The sequence below is a fragment of the Aotus nancymaae genome, unplaced genomic scaffold (genome assembly GCF_030222135.1).
Source record: "Aotus nancymaae isolate 86718 unplaced genomic scaffold, 86718_ANA_hifiasm-v0.15.2.pri h1tg000007l, whole genome shotgun sequence".
Taxonomy (NCBI): Eukaryota; Metazoa; Chordata; class Mammalia; order Primates; family Aotidae; genus Aotus; species Aotus nancymaae.
Window position 1 is genome coordinate 6407111 of NW_026988418.1, and position 19952 is coordinate 6427062.

Consider the following 19952-nt stretch of genomic DNA (forward strand, 5'->3'; position numbering starts at 1 on the left):
TCCTTCCAAAGCTCCCACCTCTTTTCTCCCTCTCCCACCAACTCTTTTGGAAGAGCCATCTCCACCCTTTCCCATCTGCCTCTCACTCTTCACCCAATTGCAGTGAGGCGTCTACCCATGCTGTGCCACCCAGTCAGCCCGAGTGGCCACAAGGCCACCATCGCCTCTTCCGCATTCAACATTGTGGAGAGGCTTGCCCAGTTCAAGCCCTGGGGCACCTGACGGCATCCCTTCACTGCATTCATCCACTACCCACCAGTGTCTACTACTGTGACAGGCACTGTTCTAGGCACGAAGGACACTGCTGCGGACAAACCAGAAAGACTCTGGCCCTTCCACAGCTTACATTCTACCTCTGTTTTGGGAGGATCTCCTCTCCTCGTTTTAGAGATAACAGTTCTTGTTCCTCTACTTAGGGTCCTCTTCTAGCAATGGGTTGTTCTCTGGGACTTGATCTTTTTATTTTTTATTTTTATGTATTTAATTATAAAATTGAGATGGGGTCTTGCTGTGTTGCTCAGGCTGGTCTCGAACTCCTGGGTTCAAATGATCCGCTCACCTCAGCCTCCCAAAGTGCTGGGATTACAGCCACCGTGCCCGGCCTTAATCTTCATTTCTCTTTTTATTGCACAGTCTCCCTAGAAGATCTTCTTCCAGTGTGTGGATACCGGTGACTAACTCTCAACTTTTCTCCAGCCTGGGTCTATGAGACAGACCCATACATGCAGGTGCCTCCTGCACGTCTCCAGCTGTGTCACCCATGCCTCCATTCCTGCACATCCCATGGCCACCTACCAGCTCCTGGCACACCTGTTCCTTCTTAAAACCATGCATCACCCATGCCAGAAACCTAGAAACCATTTTTAAACCCTTCTCTGTTGTCCTCGCACGGAACTGATGACCAAATCCCGTCCGTTCTTCCTCTGAGGGTTTGCTTTTATGTCACTGGTGCAACGGCAACCTTCTTGATGGTTTCCTGGTCTCTAGTCTCACATTCTTAGGTCCACCCCTCCATACCAGACGCCTGAGTCATTTCCTTGTGATTCAAGTCTGATCACGTCTGCCCTGGGCAGCGGGTCCCTATTGTCCTCATCCTAAAGTCCATGCTCCCTAGCTGGGCCCCATGCTGGTGCCCATCTGCCCATTCTGACCGTGCCGTGCCATACTCACAAGACCCTTTTGGTCTGGCTCTGGCCTACCGTGTTGGCCTCCCTATCCTTCCCCCTCCTCCTGTTCACTCTAGTGACACACTATACTACTCACACTTTACTGAATGCCAGGCTTTCTCTCTTCTGGGCATTTTACTTGGCAGGCCCCCTGCTCACCCCAACCCTGTTTTGTTTCTGGAAAACACCTCCTCTGTCCTGGCCTTACAGTCCTAGTTGTCATTAACTCACTATGAGATCACAGTCAAGACATCACTAAATCTACTAGCTGTCAACCTTGGCTGCACATTGGATTTGGTTGGGAAACTTTTAACTGAATGCCCAAACAGCATCTCAGGCCAATTAAATCAGAATCTGGGGGTGTCCAGGAAACCCCAGTGTGCAACCAAGTGGAGAGTTCAGCGTCCTTCTGTTTCCTCCCAGTCTGCCTTACAGACTCTTTACCTGTAAGGATTCCCAAAGGGAGCCAGTTCTGAAGCACACACTTTGGCAAGAGCTGTCAAGAGCAGTTAGCAAATGCAGGGCTTGGGGCTGCTCCAAGCATGGGCCCACGGTCGCCATGCCCAGCAAACTTGGAAAAGTCCTGTCACCTCCGCTGCAGCTGAGCATGACTCAGCAGCCCAAGCCTTCCTGGTAACTTGCTCCTCAGCATCGGGCGTGGCCCCATAGCCACTGTCTGCCTATTTGGAAGATACCCAGCTAACTCCAGACACTACCCGATTCCCCCAAACAGGTCCCTGATCTTTGGGAGTCACTGCACCCACTTGCCAGCCTCATCCATCTGGACAAGAAATGTGGTCCTGATGTGAGGACTGCCCACTCTCATTTGGTCCTCTCTGGGAAGGTACAGATTTTTTAACTGGCAAGGCAGCTGGTTAGGGAGACAGCCTGAGGCCGTGGAAATAACAGAGCGTGGCTTCTGACTCCAGCATTCACTAGCTTTGTGACCTTGGGCCTGTTGGTCATTTCATCTGCCTGGGACTGTTTCCGGGGCTATAAAATGGAAATCACCACCCAATCTCCTAAACACATGCAAAAATGCCTAGTACAGAGGAAGGGCTCAGTTAGTGTCCTTTCCTGGCCCTATCCTCTACCCCCTACCCCCTTTTCCTTTTTTCCTCCTTAAAGCAAGTAGGCCAGGCTGGAGGAGATGGCCTAGGTCCCTTCCCATCCTGACATTCAAGTAAACAAATGAGGACAGATCTAGGAGGCACGGCAGGGAGGAGGAAGTCAGCACAGACCTCCGCCCCCTGCGGCTCCCTAGGGCAAGACGCCATTTCTGCTTTGACTGGCACCGGGCTTTCAGGGAGAGGATGCGGTTTCGACCTAGAATTAGATGCCTTAAAAGGAAGTGTGCTGCAAGTGGATGGGTGTGAGTGCAGGCTCAAGGACCACCTGGCAGGCAGGGAGCTGGTGTTGGATACCAGCTCTCTCTGACTAGCTGGGTGATACTGGGCAGGTTTCTTCTCTCTGGGCATTTCTCACACCTGTAGGCTGGGAGTGGTGCCTGTTGCTTCCTTACAGTGCTGCAGTGAGCATTACCTGAGACAAGCCCATGAAAACCCGCTGCAGCCCCAGAATGCCATGTAAATGCAGCATTACTGTATTGAGCTTTGCTCTGATTTTATTATGTTATCAGACTTATTACTATGTGACTGAGTTAGGTGGGGGGTTGGTCAAGAGGTCCTATAAAAGACCCCAGGATTCTGTGGGACCTGAGATTCTAGAATTCTGCTGCCCTAAGATTCCAAGGCAAGAAACGAATCTCTGACATGGTCAGGGCCAGAAAATTGGTTGAAGGCAGACAGCGCATTGATGTAAATGACTCTAACACTCAGGTGGCAGTGTGAGCCTGTGGGCATGTGTGATGTGCAACAGAGCAGGCTGGTGTCCATAAGCCAACGATGGCACGGTACTCACCTTCTGGGGGGCGTTGATGACTCCAGTGTTGTAGCCAAATTGCAGGGAGCCGAGCACTGCCCCTCCCACGGCCAGCATGAGGCGACCCGTCAGCTTCTGCAGAGAAACAAACCACACTGTTACAGGCGTGTCTGGGCCCGGGTTACTACAGGACAGGGCTTGGACTGGCAGGTTCCTGTGTTCAGATATCTTGCCTGACTCCTGGCACCACACCAGTCTTTCTCCCAGGGAACCTGGCCAATTCCCGATCTTAGGTGCCCAAACCAGCCTAGCTGATTTCAAGACACTGGGCTGGCCGGGCATTTCCTGGGGAGAGAGGGAAGTATGGTCTTCTCTCTTTGTAGCCAGGTCTCAGGAAGAGAGAGGCTTTGGATTCTTTGGGGTCTCATTTCCCTGGTGGAGCCATACCTAGGGTCCCATGGTTCTAGATGCTGATTGGGAGGCCTAGGAACCAGCCCTCCTATGCAAGGGGGGGGCCCAAATTACATGGTAGGAGTAGCACAGATATACGAGAAGCACCCTGGATTTAGAGCTGAAGGTGCCAGCTTCTGATTCCAGCCCATGTGCCTGTTTGCTCTGTGAATTCCAGCAGGCTAAGTCCCCCTTGCACCACTTCTCCCCCACCCTCCATTTGCTTGTTGGCAAAATGGAAACAGCCTCATTTGTCACACTGGAGATGTGATCCCACCTTGCCCTGCCCTTCCTGCTGTTCACAGGGCAGGAAACTGAGCCCTGATAGGGTGAGGCAAGTTCCAGATCACTCAAGGGTCTGCAGCAGAGCTCAGCGCTCCGGACTCCCTGCCCGGTGCTCCTCACAGCAACAATCCCCAAACCATGAGTCTCCCAAGGCTACTTGGACATAGATGATATGCTAGGCAGTAACGCACTTTGGAAAAGTGCATGACAAGGTGAGTACAAGTGTTGGGCCAAAGTGTTTCCAATGGGCAAAGGGCTGAAAGGAAAAGGGGCAGTTTGCTTCTGTCCACTGGAAGTCGAGGACATGAAGCAGCAGGATGGGCAGAGGCCAGCAGGTGAAGAGACCTGCTTAGCCACAGGTGGCTGAGAGGCCACCAGGATGTCTGCTCTATTGGAGAAAATTACTCCTTTTTCAGCTGTGAAAATGAGGATGTCAGGAAATGTGACATTAGGCAGGCCTTTAACTGGTTGTGGGAGAAGAGAGCTGCGGGAGGCATGTGAAAAAAAATGACCGGCATTCACTACACACCCACACCAGGCTGGGCACTAGAAGTGGGCAGAGCTGGCCACGGCCTGGCTGTGGGTCTCTGGGCCTCGGTTTCCACAGAACCCAGAAGCAGCCTTTACTTCACGATCATTACAGATAGCTGTGGGCGTAGCTGGTATCAGGCATATTCCCAGTATGGTCTTTTCATTCTCTGAAAGCTGTCAGTCAGGGCAACAATCCCAAAAGCTGAGGTGCTCACATTAGAGGCTGCGAAAGAGGAAGGCATGGGCCCAGGAGGAGTGTGCAGCTCAGAGCCCCCTGTGTGTGTGCGCTGGGTCCTTCCTTCCCACGGGTCTATCTACCTGGCCCCCTAGCCTGCCTCTGGACATTCATTCCACATGCTGGGGCTTCCCTCACACCCAGGGACTTCATTCCCTCTAAATCCTCTGCATTGCGCAACTGGGAAGACAGCTCCCACCCACCTCCCCATGTCTTGGCGCTGCTCAAAGACTCTCCCTTCTCTCAACTCTCTGGGGAGCCTTCAGGCCCAGAGCTGTTGTTGTAAGAGGGTAGTGAGCAGCTGACAAACTTCTGGGGAACCCCAGTGACACACCAGGTCAAGCCTAACTCATAGGGTGGGCACTGGGATTAAATCAGAGGCTGTGGCAAGGCACAGAGCATCACCAGGAGGGCTCACTAAACAGCGTCTGCTGGGCCCACCACATGATGGGCTATCCGTCTACGGAATTACCTGCATTTGCTCGTATTGTGGGATGCAAAGTATATACAGTATTTTTCTAGAACACATTAGAACAGACAAAAAAAAAAGCAATGCAGCGACATCAAGCTATGGTTTAAGAAAATGTGGTTATATAATGGAATATATAACCTGGGAGTTCGAGGTTGCAGTGAGCTGTGATCAGACCATGGCACTCCAGCCTGGCTGACAGTAAGACCCTGTCTCAAAAAATAAAGTGAAACCAAAAACAGAGCAGTGTGTGCGTTGTATGTTACTTTTTTTTTTTTTTTTTTTTTGAGGGAGAGTCTTGCTCTGTGGCCAGGCACCAGACTGGAGTACAGTGGTACAATCTCGGCTCACTGCAACCTCTACTTCCCGGGTTCAAGTGATTCTCCTGCCTCAGCCTCCCGAGTAGCTGGGACTACAGGTGCGTGCCACCATGCCCAGCTAATTTTTGTATTTTAGTAGAGATTGGGTTTCACTATGTTGGCCAGGATGGTCTCGATCTCTTGACCTTGTGATCTGCCCGCCTCGGCCTCCCAAAGTGCTGGGATTACAAGCATGAGCCACTGTGCCCTGCCTGTATGCTACCTTTTGTGTTTAAAAAAAAGTTGGCTGGGGGTAGGGAGAGAATATACACATCTATTTTTAAAAATGCATAAGAGGCCGGGCGCGGTGGCTCACACCTGTAATCCCAGCACTTTGGGAGCCTGAGGTGGGCAGATTGCTCAAGGCTAGGAGTTTGAGACCAGCCTGGCTGACATGGCAAAACCCCGTCTCTACTAAAAATACAAAAATTAGCTGGGCGTGGTGATGCATGCCTGTAGTCCCTCCCTACTTGGGAGGCTGAGGCACAAGAATCACTTTAATCTGGGAGACGACAGTTGCAGTGAGCCGAGATCGCACCACTGCACTCCAGCCTGGGTGACAGAGCAGACTCTGTCTCAAAAAGAAAAAAAAAAAAAGGACGTACAAGAAAGGTAACATTCTAACCAGGGGGACTGGGGTGACTGGGGACAAGGTGAAAGTGAGATTCCATTTTAAAGCATTTGGGACTTTTTTGAGTTCTGAATGGTGTGAATGGAGTCACCTATTCAAAATAATTTTTACAAGCCCTATGATTTCATATTATTTAGAACAAGGCAATTTAAATAAAAACATCAAGTGGAAAATAATACAGAAGATTCACAGATCTGGCAAAAATTACGCTGGTAGAGCATGAATGAATGACACTGGCCATGCGAGATGAGGGCTATGATGACAGGCCCAGTTTTACTTAGGTCTGCATCTGATGTTCCAGGGGTCTTGAGCCTCTGAAGTCATCCCTGGGGCCTCACTGAGCAGCTGCTCAGGGACTGTAGGCTCTGGCAGTGGGGGTTGCTGGAGGCCAAGGACATAGATCTTGTCATCGGTAGGTCAAGGTCAAACTCCACTTTAGAAAACCTGCCTACCCATGCCCTGGGTCATATCCACATCCACCCAGGCAGCTGCTGCACTAGGACCCACTAAAATAATCAATGACCCGTGCTCCAGGTCCCATGCTGACTAAGGCTGGGGCCCCGGATAAAACTGGACCCAGTCCTGACACAAAGGAAGGAGGTTCTAGTCCAGTGGGGTGGGGGCAGTGGGGACCAGATGAGGATGCGAGGCCAGTGTGGTCTGGGCTTCAACAGGAGGCTGGTTTGAGGCACTGTGAGAGCCCTGGAGGGAAAGACTTCCAGTTTTGCCTGGGGACAAAAGATGAGATCCCAGGAGGTGACATTGGAGCTGGGGGCCGTGAAGGACATGCAGAGTCTGCCAAGTGGGAAAGCAGTGGCAAGGCTACATTCCAGGTGGACAGAACAGTATGTGCAGGGGGAAGAAATGGGGACCGATTGACCAGATTAGCAAACAGGGTGCTCAGTGTGGCTCAGTGCCAGGTGTAGGGGAGAGGGACACAACCCCTGCTCCTCAGTAGACACATGGCACTGCAACCAGTCTCATACTCAGCTCCCACCCTGCTGCGCCCACCACAGACAGCTTGATCTTGCTGGGCTTGGAATCAGACCCACGTTTAAATGCAGCAAGCTGCTTCCTTTCCTTGGAGTCGGGATATACATGGTAGCCCTGCCTTGGTTTCCTCACCTAGAAAACAGAGATGAAAGTTCCTTCCTTCAAGGGTTGCTGTTAAGTTCTCTATCAGTATCCATCATGAAGCCTGGCAGAATTCCCTCCACAAGTGTTTGCTGAATCAGGAAAGAATAGCAAGCTACCCTCCATCAGGCAATCACAGCACCACCTGCCTCCAGCAGCCAGTGGCTGGAACTGGAACATGGCAATGAAGTCCTTTCACTCAACGTGTATTTATTGTGGTATCAAGCTGATGAACAGTTGGTGATGACTTAGAGAAGGATATTAGCCCCATAGAGCTTGTGATTTTCTTGTGGGAGCCTTTTATTAGGGGTGGGGAGCAATGAACAGCCCAGAATCTGGGATCCCCAGCAGCCCATCACCACTCCCTGGGGATAAGACTACTTTCTAGAACATCCCATTTCTTCCAGGCCTTTGCTCTTGCTATTTCCTCTGCAGTCTCCAGTGTATTACCTAACTGCCACTCAGTCTGGGCAACTCCTTAAGAATGGAACAAGGGGCACTGACTCGTGCCTGTAATCCCAGCACTTTGGGAGGCCAAAGTGAGCAGATAACTTGAGCTCAGGAATTCAAGATGAGCCTGGGCAACATGGTAAAACCAGGTCTCTACTAAAATTACAAAAAAAAAAAAAATTAGCTGGATGTCATGGCACACATCTGTACCTAGCTACTCCAGAGGCTGAGGTAGGAGGATCACCTGAACCTGGGAGGCGGAAGTTGCAGGGAGCTGAGAGACGTGCCACTTCACTCCAGCCTCGGCAACAGAGCGAGGAAAAAAAAAGAATGGAACCTGGGTCGTACTGTGTCTGCAGCCAGAGTGGCAAGCGTCGGGAACAGCACACACTAATTGCAACACAAATAAAACCTGTCATTTCTCAATTTAGCTTTTGGGCAAAGCTGGCTCTCTGTTATCTGTTATGCCAGGCCAGTGCTCATCCTTAGCCATTTATCAAACCCCTGACGAGTGCTGGAACATCAGAGCTCTGAGAGGTGAAAACAGTACCCCCAAAACCCTCCACTCCACGCCCACAGGGCTGTCGATTAAAGACCTCTTAAGTCAGGCAGACTGAGTTCAAATCCTGACTCTCCTAGGAGAGCCATGACCTTTCAGTTCAGCTAATGCCTGGGCTCGGGGTCTAGCACAGAAGGATTTCTCATGTTCCCACCCCTCACCCTCCCTATTTATCCCACTGCTGGGGGTCTCACAACCCTTGAAAGCCCTGCCCTCTCCCAGGAAGCCATGGAGGAGGTATTAAGATTCAGGACCTCTCCTCCTACACTCTGGATGCTGGATGGCCCTGGCCACATTGTATAACTTGCCAAACACCGTGCATGGCCTTTTGACCCATGCCAGTGTGTCCTTCCTCGGCATAGCGCTCCAGCCCTGGGGTTGGCCTGCAGCAGGTTCTCAATCTATACTAGCAGAGGGAGAGCACGTGGCTACTGCCACTCAGAGGCAGGGTATTCCTGGCAAGAGGAGGGTTCCAGAGCTGGCAGAATCCAGATGTTGCCCCATCTTGTCCTCTTCCCACAGCATCCCACATGGGTTCCCAAGGTGTAGGGGAGCAGCAGGAGATGCAGGGCTTGCCAACTGCTTAGTCCACAGCTCTAAGGAGGGCGGGGAGGGGTTTACCTGATCCATGACACATCCCTTTTAATTTGTTGTGTCATGTTACTTATTAATTTAAACAAATTTCTTGGCACATTAAAAGAAAGAAGCTCAAGACTGGGCACGGTGGGTCACACCTGTAACCCCAGCACTTTGGGAGGCAGAGGCGGTGGATTGCCTAAGGCCAGGAGTTCGAGACTAGCCTGGCCAACACTGCAAAATCCTTTCTCTACTATAAGTACAAAAATTAGTGGGGCTTGGTGGCACATACCTATAATCCCAGGTACTTGGGAGGCTAAGACACGAGAATCACTTTAACCTGAGAGCTGGAGAGTTGTAGTGAGCAAATATCTCACCACTACATTCCAGTCTAGCCAACAGATCGAGACACTGTCTCAAAAAAAAAAAAAAAAAAAAAAAAAAAAAAGACAGTCTCAGCTGCAGTAAGAAAGAAGCTCAAGAAATTGCTGTAACATTGGCGCTTGGCAGGAGGCGCCTGAGGTCAGAGGGTAGGTGTCCGGCCTAGCATACAAACAAAAGCCAGGGTTGGGACTAGAGTTGTTTGGTTTCCTAGCCTGGCATTTTACCCTCTGACCGGTTCCATCCTGCCAAGTCTTTTAAAAAAGAAGACTGATGGGCTAGCAGTCTGAAGCCTGACCTTAGGGTGACCTCAAGCATTAACTACTCCTGAAGCCACTTCCTTTAAGCCTTCCAGTGATGTCAAGACCCTTGCAAGACTGAACCTCGAGGCAGAAGGCACTCTCTAGTTTTCAAAGCAGAGCTGAGACGCAGCTAGTACATTTATCAGTAGCACCAGGGAGGCGAGGCACTCTGCCAGGGGCTGCTCATACACCCTAATTTAACCACCATGAACAAGCTCTCAGGGAGAGATTGCTCCTACTTCACAGATGAGAAATGAGACTGAGAGAGGGAAAACCACAGAACCAGGGGGCTCGAGGCTTCAGGGAAGCTTCCAACTGGGGGTCTCTGATGCCAAATTCTACGCCTTTCCTGCTCAGGTCTTCCCCCTCGTTTCCGGGTATTGGTCCCTGAAGGAAACAAGGTTTCTACCTGGTGCTTTCTATGTAGGTCAAATTCCATAACAACAACTCTCTGAGCCTTGCCACTCTGAGACAGCCTGGGCACAAGCTCAGAAACCTTTGGGCCACTTTGCTGCATTTGCTGTAAGCCAAGGTTGGCAAACTCTGGCAGCTAAGAATGGGATTTACATTTTTATGTGGCTGGGGAGAAAAAAAAGACAACGACTAACATTTTGTGATATGTAAGAATTATATTAAATTCACATTTCAGTGACCATTAATAAAGTTTTATTGGAACACAGCCACATTCGTCTATATATTGTTTATGGCTGCTTTTGTACCGTAACAGCAAAGCTGAGTAGTTGGGGCAGGCCGACAACTACATGTCCCACAAAGCTGATAATATTTACCCTCTATCTGGTCCTTTTCAAAACAAGTTGATCGGCCTCTGCTTGAAGCCCCAAGTCCCCTGAGCTGCCCAGCATTCTCAAAGCCTTCCAGGCAAAACCACATTCTCCCTAAATAACCGAAAAGGTATGCAACCTATAATGGAATGTTAAATGTAAACGATTGGCTCCTTGGTCGTGTGTGGGCGTGGGGCCAGGATCTGGACCCTGGGGAAACCGACACCCCTGAGAAGGTACACATTTGGTGCTGAGTTGGGCATTAATTCAACTAAGAGAACATTAATTTGGTAAGACTGGGCACATGCAAAGTTCACTGTCACTCTCAGCAACCAAGTTTAAGTCCCAGCTCCTCCACTTCTGTGACCTTAAAAAAGTCCTTTCCTCTACGCTTCAGTTCTCCGCAAGAGAGGATTTTCTAAGAATACATGATATTGCTAAGGAAATATTATGCCTGAATGCATGCTCCCAACATTCTTCTAGTCGATGGGAATTCAGCGACAAAACTATACCAAATCCCTGCCTGTGAAACTTGATGTTTTACTTGAAGGCTGGGGCAGAAAATAAATACATGTAATACATCAGGTGGTGAGTGGTATGAAGAAAGGTGACGGGGTGCTATTTCTTAATCATGGTGGGACATGCCTGTAATGAAATATTATGCAGCTGTTGGAAAGAATGAAACACATCTGTATATCTGTGTCGTGAAGAGCCCCAGGGTAGATTGTTAAGGGGGGAAAAAAGCAATAGAATGTACATATTGTGTAAGGAATAGGAAGTTAGCAAAGTCGTATACTGGCACTTGGTTGTATGTGCAGACAGAAACACTGCCAGTATTTACCTCTAAGGGTGGGGCTGGTGAACAGGATGGGCTGCAAAGAACTATGCAGAAACTGAGCTCCAACTACACAGGCATTGTATTTATAAGCATGTATCTACACATGCACAGAAAGTCTTTAAACACCAAACTGTCAAAACTAGAAGACATTCTTTCATTTTTTATGCTTCTCTATAGTTGGCTCTATAACTTCTGAAAATTTTTTTAACCCAATTTTTTTTCCAGTCACGTGTTGAACTTTATTGGACACAGCCTGGATGCCAGGGCCTGGTAGGCCCCACACACTGCCTGCTAGGCCCTGGACTGTCCAGGGCTGGAGGGAGGGTAGTTCATTCAAGGAAGTGTCAGACATGGTAACCCCACAATGCAACACTGTGGTTAGAGATTTTATACAGCTGGGAGATGGAGGGCTGCTCCACAGATGTATGAACAGGTCCAATCTTCCATAAATAAACCTACCGTGGAGAGGAAAATGACACTCAAATTCATCATTAGACACAGGGCACTCTAGATGGGTGGGGCATTCTCACTGGTCAGGGGACCAGGATGGGTGACGAGGGGCCCAGACGTCCACAGCATGGGGCAGGCAGGGGTCAACAGATGATTGGCATTTGCACTAGGACACTGCATTCACAAGACCAGCTACTGAAGGGACATGTGTGTCAGGCTGTTCATCCTGGAACGAGGAGGGGGTGATCTTTCCATCATATTCTGTGGCTGGTGGGCTCAAAGAAGGCTACTTTGTGGAGAGAATGGGGGCAATGAGACCATACAGCGAAGGTGAAGATCAGGATCAGGCCCACAAATAGTCCTGGCTTCTGGGCAGCACTGCGTCCCCCACAATGCTGATAGCACAGCTGGCTGCTGGGCCACTCCGGCCAGCTCTCGGCAGGAGGAGATTCCCATAGAGGCTGATGCAGTCATTCAGGGAGTTGGTGATAAAGACTTCCACCACCCGGTTGTAGATGGTGATGATGCCAGCCATGATTGCTGGGGCACCGGACTTCATGATCAGCTCTGGCCACATGAGGGCCAGGACCACAATGCAGTGCTGCTCTAGGCTGTGCCACAGGCAGCACGCAGGGTTGTGGGATGGAGGCAAGGCAAGCCCAGGGCAGACTCTGTTCACCTGGGGCCAGAAACCTGTGGGAATAGCTTCTGCACAGCTTTGAGGGCCACCCGCAAGTTATCACATGCAGCCAGGAGCCAAAGAAGGCACCCAGCTAGTGGCAGGAAGTCCTCAGGAAGAACAGCCACGCTGGGTGCTGAAGGACCCCAGGGTGGCTGCTTCTTTCTTTCCTCGAACCAGGCCCTCCAGCCCAAGAGAGTCCACGTCTTCCTCCAGCAGAGGCGCTTATGGCCAGCTGGCTTCTCTGGGCTCCCACTGTGCTATGAAACCCAGCCCGTGCTGCTCAGCACTCCCCAGGCCTGCTGCACAGACCACATGCCTCAGTGCTGCAGACCCAGACACAGGTAGGTCTCATCCCCAGTACAGACAGCTGAGGACACAAGCTCCAACAAGAGTTGAGTGTCTGGCCTAAGGTCGAACGATAGAGCTGTTTCTGACGGAGTCCTTTCCTCCCCACTTCCAAATGCCAGGGCAGGGGGAGATGAACTGTGGGCTAGGAGACATAGGCAGACTTCCTGTCTGGCAGAGGCCTCAGTAGCCACAAGCTCCATCAGCTGGGGTCAGGCAAGAGCCCTCTCCTATTCCAGGGTGCAGAGGCCCTGGGGAGGCAAATCAGTGTGGTCATGAAGAGAAAAGATGCTGCCTTCTTTCTGCCCAGGTTCAAGGCTTGGGAGCCCTGCTTAGCTACTGCAAAGCCCTAATGTTTATGCATCGGCTATTGCCAGGCCTGGAGGCTGGAAGGCAGAGCCTCAGGCTCCACTCCACCCCTCCCGTGGAGGGAGGTGACAATTAGAGGCTTGTTTGGGTGGCCAGGGCTGGGCCTGCAGGCCTGGACACAGCTTCTCTGAGCCCATGAGTCCGGTCAGAAGGCTTCCCAGCCTCTGCCATCGTGGAGACATCGGTTACCAGACTGAGTGAGTGGCTTTGTCACCTCTATGTCCAGGAGTGAGGTGGGGGAAGGGGTGAGGTTGCAGGTCCCAAGCCAACACTGCACACTTTCCTCTTTGTTCCAGGCCTCCCCAGCTCTGCCAGTCTTGGGGAAGCAGGCAGCTGGAGGCCTGTACCCTTGGTACTGGAGCAGAGCTCTGGGCCGACACCCTGTGACCAGGAGGCACTAGGCAAAGCTGAGCTCCTTGAAGTCACAAGCTGATTAGGAGGGATTTGAGGCTGGTCCAGCTCCAGGGCAAATAGGGTCGAATCCTTGGATGGCTCTAGACAAGGATCATCTTGGGGCTATTTACATCATTTGCACACCCAGACTGGCCATACAAAGGGTCTTTCCACTTAAAATAGCTGCCGCCCTGATTTAGGGCACAGGGCCAGTCTCACCACATCCACCAGGGGTAGCCAAGCCTCCATTTACTGAGAAGGAAACCAAGGCTCCAAGGAAAGCCACTTCTTCAAGGTCAGAGTTTAGTGAGAGCATCTAGCGTTTTGTTTCCATTCACAGTAGAGTTTCAGTTGTCAAGTTATGTCTAACCCAACTTTTAGGCTCCTATGGCATGCAGAAAAAACATGGCAAGTCCTGTGTCTGGGGATGCCTGCTCATTTGGGGTGGGTGGAGGATGGCACAGACAGGCGTGTGGAGAAGAAAGCATCTTTAAAAAAAAACACAGCTCTGTAGAAGGACTCAAATCTTTTGTGATAGCCTTATCTTGGTCAAATCTCTTCCCCTCTCTGGCCTCAGTTTCCTCATTTGTCAAATGGAGGGCTGGGCCATGGCTGGAAGGCCCCTTCTGCTCTGGGTTCCCTCCACCCTCTAATGTCATCCTGGAAAGGCTGGCAGCATGTCTTGGGGTGGGAGGTTCAGTGTGTGATCTTGGCAAAGTCATTTTTTAGTGGACCATGAGGTCATTGTGACTTGTATCACAGGGCAGTTGTGAGGATTCTAGCAGTTAATGGACATAAACATTCCTTTCAACTATCCCAAGGCTGACCCAAATTCAGAAAGGTAGGCGGGAAGCCTAAAAAAAGCAAAGCAAAGAAGCCCAAAGCAGGGCAGGGCAGTCACATCAGCTGACCCTCCCTGGTCTGGCACTCTCACCCATGTGCCATCCCGATTAGCTTCCTGAGAAGCCCTTACTAGGAAGAATGGGTTAGTGGGAGCTTTAATGATTTACCTGACTTAATACCCATGGGCCAGCATCCTGACTCCCCAAAAGCTCACACTTCCAGAATGCCAGCTTCTGGATAGAGGCCAAGGCCCAGGTAGGTACAGGTCACCCAGGGCCCAGGTAAGTGCAATGCATCGTGGGAGTCCAAGGAAGCAAGGAACATTTACGGAGCATCTAAGGTGACAAACATACATTCTTTTCTGAATTCCTAGACACCGTAATGATGAAAACTGGGCAACTTAGCTAAGGTGGGATTCAAAACCACATATCCAAGACTTCAAACACCTCTGCTTGGCCGTGTGCAGTAGCTCACACCTGTAATCCCAGTACTCTGGGAGGCCGAGGGGGGCAGATCACCTGAGTTCAAGAGTTCGAGACCAACCTGGGCAACAGTGAAACTCCATCTCTATCAAAAATAGAAAAATTTAGCCGGCGTGGTGACACACGCCTGTGGTTCCAGCTACTCAAGAGGCTGAGGTGGGAGAATCGCTTGAGCCTGGAAGGTAGAGGTTGCAGTAAGCCAAGATTGTGCCATTGCACTCCTACCTGGGTGACAGAGTGAGACCTTGTCTCAAAACAAAAAACAAAAACTATGCTCTCTGTACCACGGAGAGGCTGAGGAAACCTGCAGATTTCTGATTTTTCCTTTTCTGGAAGGCAGAGACTGGCCAGTAAAGTGATGAGTGATGGGCATAGGCAGGACTAGTTATAAGTTCTTCACAAAGGGTGGGGAGAGACATCTGGGACAGGGCTCTCCTTTGCAAGCTGGGATCGTGGGAGAACCCTTGGCTTGGAGGCAAGACGATTCCATCTGTCCTCTACTTTCTAGTCAGCTAAGCTCATTATGAGTTACAGAGGAGCACAATGGAACACAGGGAAGTTAGTTGAGTCAGTTCCCATTTCCTAGGAGACAAAGAGGAACATAGCAGAACCAAGGCTTCGGAGCCAGACACACCTGGCTTTTAGACCTTGTGTGAAAGGCAAGCGATACAACCTCTCCAGGCCTCAGTTTAACATCGTGCACAAAAAGGCTGTGCTTACCAGTCAAATCAGCAGTCTCCAAAGGGAAGGGCTTTATTCCAGAATGTATATGGAATGATCTACACAAGATTTGGAGGGGAAAATGACTATAACTCCTATCTTGTATGTATTTGTCTTTTGAAATTTCTATTTTGGTTGGGCAAGGTGGTTCATGCCTGTAATCCCAGCACTTTGGGAGGCCAAGGCGGGCGGATAATGAGGTCAGGAGTTCAAAACCAGCCCGGCCAACATAGTGAAACCCCGTCTCTACTGAAAATACAAAAATTAGCTGGGCATGTTGGTGCACGCCTGTAGTCTCAGCTACTCAGGAGGCTGAGGCAAGAGAATCACTTGAACCCGGGAGGTGAAGGTTGCGGTGAGCCAAGATCGCGCCACTGCACTTCAGTCCAAGCAACACAGTGAGACTCCATCTCAAAAAAAAAAAAAAAATTCTATTTTATGAAGGCATACAATCTGTTAGTATCAAATTGCACTTGCATGAATGTATAAATGCAGATAAATACAAAAAATCAGCTGGGCATGGTGGCATGTGCCAGTAATCCCAGCTACTCAGGAGGCTGAGGCAGGAGAATTGCCTGAATCCAGGAGGCGGAGGTTGCGGTGAGCCGAGATCGCGCCATTGCACTCCAGCCTGGGTAACAAGAGCGAAACTCCGTCTCAAAAAAAAAAAAAAATGCAGGTAAACCACTGCGACAGAGGTGTTCCAACATTAATTACTGACAAGGTAGACAGTGGAAAACGTGGAGAGCACTGCATGAAGAGCACCCACCTGCCACACTATTTAGAACCAGCTGGGACAAGGGGCCACCTTTGAAGACAGGCAAACTCTCTCCCTTCTGCCCAAACTCTCTCCCTTCTGCCCAAAATTCAAGAAATGTTGTGGTGAAGAGAGACAGTGGAGACAGAAATGAAATTAAATCTGATTGGCCTGGGTTTAAACCCAGCTCAGCCACTTACTAGCTGTGTGACTTCAGCAAACTTATTTCCCTTCTCTGAGCTCCAGGCTGGTGAGGAATCAGCAGGGCTATAGGGTCGATGATGCTGAAAAGTAGTTTGGCTAAGAACCTGTTGATTCTCTCCTCCACTTCTCTGTCTCCATGTGGAGTATTCGCTTATCCACTCAACAGAAAAATATCCATGTCTGGCATTGCATGGTGAATAGATAGTTCCTTCCCTAGAGGAAGTGACAAAAGTGATCTCTATCTTTCAGGTGGAAAAACAGGCCCAGAAGTTAAGCGGCCTGCAAGAGCCCTGAGATATTTAGACAGTCAGGGTCCCAGCCCTTGCCACTAGAGCTAAAACAGCTTCTCGATTCACTTTTGTTTAGTTATATCTCACTCTTACGGCTCACCTATGATTGTAGGGAGACTTCCCCGGGGAACTTCCTCGGGGTCTCACCTCAAGCGAGGGCCCAAGAAGGATGAAGCATGTCGTCTGGATTCATGGATTCAACAGGTGTGAGGCGGAAGGGCTTTTCCCGCAGAGGGTACAGCCCAGGTCACCTTGCTCAGTCCCACCAGACATCCCCACCGCCAGTAGGAAGAGCAGTTCAGAATTCAGTGCTACCCCCGAGTCCCAGCTAAGAAAAAAAGGGCCATCCAGGTGCCCTCCCAGCTGAGAAGATGGAAAAATCCAAGTATAACAGATAAGAGGGAGCGTTTCTAAAGAAAAGGGGACTTGAAAATATTCTAGACTAGGGGGAGGAAGGGCGGGCGGGCGGAAAGAAACAATGCCCCATACACAGGAGGGGCTCAACAAACATTTGTGAAAAAGGAATCGCTCTGCGGGAGTCACAGAGATGCCCTTCAGAAGCCCGTATACACAGGAGAAAAGAAATCCTATCTAGGCAGTTGTTTGTCCCCAGAGTCCCCATCCCTCCCTCGTTCCCCAGCCCCGTGGCCTGCGCGCTTCCAGCTCGACTCCAGCCTGGGGCTCTTTCCCGACCCCAGCTCCCCGCCCGGCCCCCAGGGTAAACGCGCCTCTCCCGAGCACATCTCCGAGGGACTGGACCAAAGCTTTGGGGCCTGCACTCCTCCAAAAGGAGGGCCTCAGAGACCGGAGGCTCATCTCAACCCCGCGTTCGAGCCCGGGCCTGGGGAAAGTGCCCTCCCCTCGGCCTCGGCACCGCGGGGGACGGGCGGGAGGAGTCAGGGAGGCTGGTGGGGCACCTCGCACCAGGCCGCGCACCTACTGGGGCGCCCGGGCCAAGGGAGCCAGCGGAGAGCCGGGGCGGGTACCGCCTCCTCCGCGCGCCGGGGCCGGGGCCGGGCCGGGGGCTCGGCCCGCTCAGCCAATAGGCGCCGCGCTCGGTCCCCCTCCCCCGCACCAGGAGGAGCCGGCAACGGGCCGCCGCCGCCGAGGTCGTGTGCGACGTGCCGCGCCCGGGCCCTGTGTCCCCGGCCGCCGCCGGGCCGCGTGGACGACGCGGGGCCCCCGGAAGGAAGCCTTGTGCTCAATACCGGCGCCAACTACGCACGCGGCGCCCTCCGGCCCGCTAGATCCGCTGGCCCGGTGGGGCGCTGCGCTTGGGACCCGCGCAGAGCCAGGCTCCGAGAGGCGCGCGGCCCACCCCGGGCGCACAGCGCGGCGGGGCGGCGGGGGAGGCTCTGGCCGGCGGAGGGGCGGGCAGGAGTACGCGCCTTTGTTCCTGCCGGAGGGCCGGCGGGCGCGCGACTCACCTTGCTGCTGGGCTCCATGGCAGCGCTGCGCTGGTGGCTCTGGCAGTGCCGGGTGCGCGGGTGGCGACGGGCGGGCGGGTGGCGCTCTCCGGCTCAGACTCGTGCTCCGGTCCCTGGACTCCCACTGCGACTCTGACTCCGAGTCCGGTGGCTTGGTCTCCCGCTCTCTGGAACGCTCACTCAGGACCTGCAACCAGTGACCGCCACACTTACTGGTGCTACCTCTTGCCTCTTGCGGGAGAGCGCGCGGATCGTGGCGTTTATAGGACACCGGCCATTGGCTGGCGACGCCGGTGTGTCGGGGGGGTGGGTTGTGGGTAGGACCTCGGGGCGGGGCCTAGGGCCCAGCCTGTCCTGGGCGGTGCGCGGGGAGGGGGCGAGGGGAGGGGCCGGGGGCGGGCGCGGGCGCGGGAGAGCCCCTAACCACCCTCTGCTCTGGCTGCCGATGGACCCACTCTCGGTGCGTTGGGACCGCGGTGGGCGTTCGCTGTGTGACTCAGGGCAAGTGTGCACGCCTCTCTGAGCCTCCGCGGCCTTCTTCTCTAGCAAAATGGTGGAGCCAGTACCCGGCTGTAAGGCAAGCTGGGAGGCGCGGAGTAGCGGGTGGAGAGCTGGACTGGAGTTCTCACTCGGCCGCTGGGTGACTTCGGTGCACTAGGGATACTAACAGTACCGCCTCATGGGGTTGTAGGAGAACTAAATGGGATAATATTTGTAAAGTGTTTAGAACAGCGTCTACTGCGTGGAAAGTAGTATTTATTTGTTAGAGAGACTTCAGGAGGTCTTGCTCAGTGATTGACTTCTCCCTTCCTGTCTCCACCCCCCACATTCCTGTTTGTGAGCCAAGCCTTGCTTTTGCACCGGCCAGGCTCTCTGCCTGGAAATGCATACCCATCTCAAACCTGGGCTTTAAAACCTCCTCCTCTGGGACGCCTTCCTCTACTTCTCACAGTTCAGGTGAATCTGTGGTGTCCTGTAAGTGTGGAAAATATGAAAGGCAGTTTAACTGACGTTAAGGACAGGAGAGACCTCGGGTTTGAACCTGCTCAGCTGTATACTAGCCCGGCCGCGATCCTGGGCGAGTTCCTGGCCAACGAGGCTCAGTTTTCTTATGAGTAAACGAAATTCTTCACAGCAATCTCATTGCTATCATGAGAGGTGCAATTTCCAGATAAGCTCATGAAGTGTTTAGCATGGAAGTTCTCATTTACTGGTTGGTGATATTGTTGGATTATTTATTTGTTTTGTTAGTAAATAAATAAATGCTGGTCTCGAACTCCTGGGCTCAAGTGGTCCTCCCACCTTAGCCTCCATAGTAGCTGGGAGTGCAGGCATGTGTCGCTGCACTGGGAGTGGTCTTGTTATCATCTGACTTCACCTTATTTCCTCTAGACCAGGGCCTTACATGAGACACAGTGAAGGAAAAGACCCCCAGTCCCAAGGTCTGACCAAAGTCTTGAGGATCCCTTTCTCCGTGGAGGGAGTCGTGGTGGTCTTACTGTCTGTTGGAAACCACAAAGCTGAACCGACCAGATGACCCCTGGAGTTCTCTAGCCATGTGTCCAGTTCTGGCTGAGTGGCACCTTGATTGGGTATGGAGCCCTGAAACAGAAGACAGGCGCATTCTGAACACACCCCTGTCCAAGGCTACAGTTCCTGTGGTCCCTTGAGTCTCAGGCTGGAAAGATTGGGGCCACCTCTCTCCTCTCTCCTCACCCCTGGGCAGCCCATCAAGTCCTGTTGACTCCGCTGTCTACACCACCTCATCTTCCTTCCCTCCCCAGCTGTCTGCAGGGCCTCCATCTCTGGTCTTTCGTCCTCCAGTCCTGCACCCTGCCACTCTCCTGCTTATCTGTCTGACATCGTCATGGAGGGAGTAAGGGCCAAGCCTGGCCATCAAGGTCCTTCTTCGGGGCACCAGTTTACATGCTCAGCCTCGCCCCTCACAGCAGCAACTCACA

The 19952-nt window shown here is 52.1% G+C and overlaps 1 protein-coding gene across 1 annotated transcript in view; it reads right to left on the reverse strand.

Annotated features, from left to right (window-relative positions):
• Positions 1-18225, reverse strand: part of SLC2A1 (solute carrier family 2 member 1) — a 32981-nt gene extending 14756 nt beyond the window's left edge. Inside the window, exons 1-2 of the mRNA XM_012434628.3 lie at positions 17992-18225; positions 3087-3182 (exon numbers count right to left, since the gene is read on the reverse strand). Coding sequence (XP_012290051.1) covers positions 3087-3182; positions 17992-18009 — 114 coding nt within the window. The 5' untranslated portion in view covers positions 18010-18225. The remainder of the gene's footprint in view (positions 1-3086; positions 3183-17991) is intronic.
• Positions 18226-19952: the final 1727 nt, after the last annotated feature.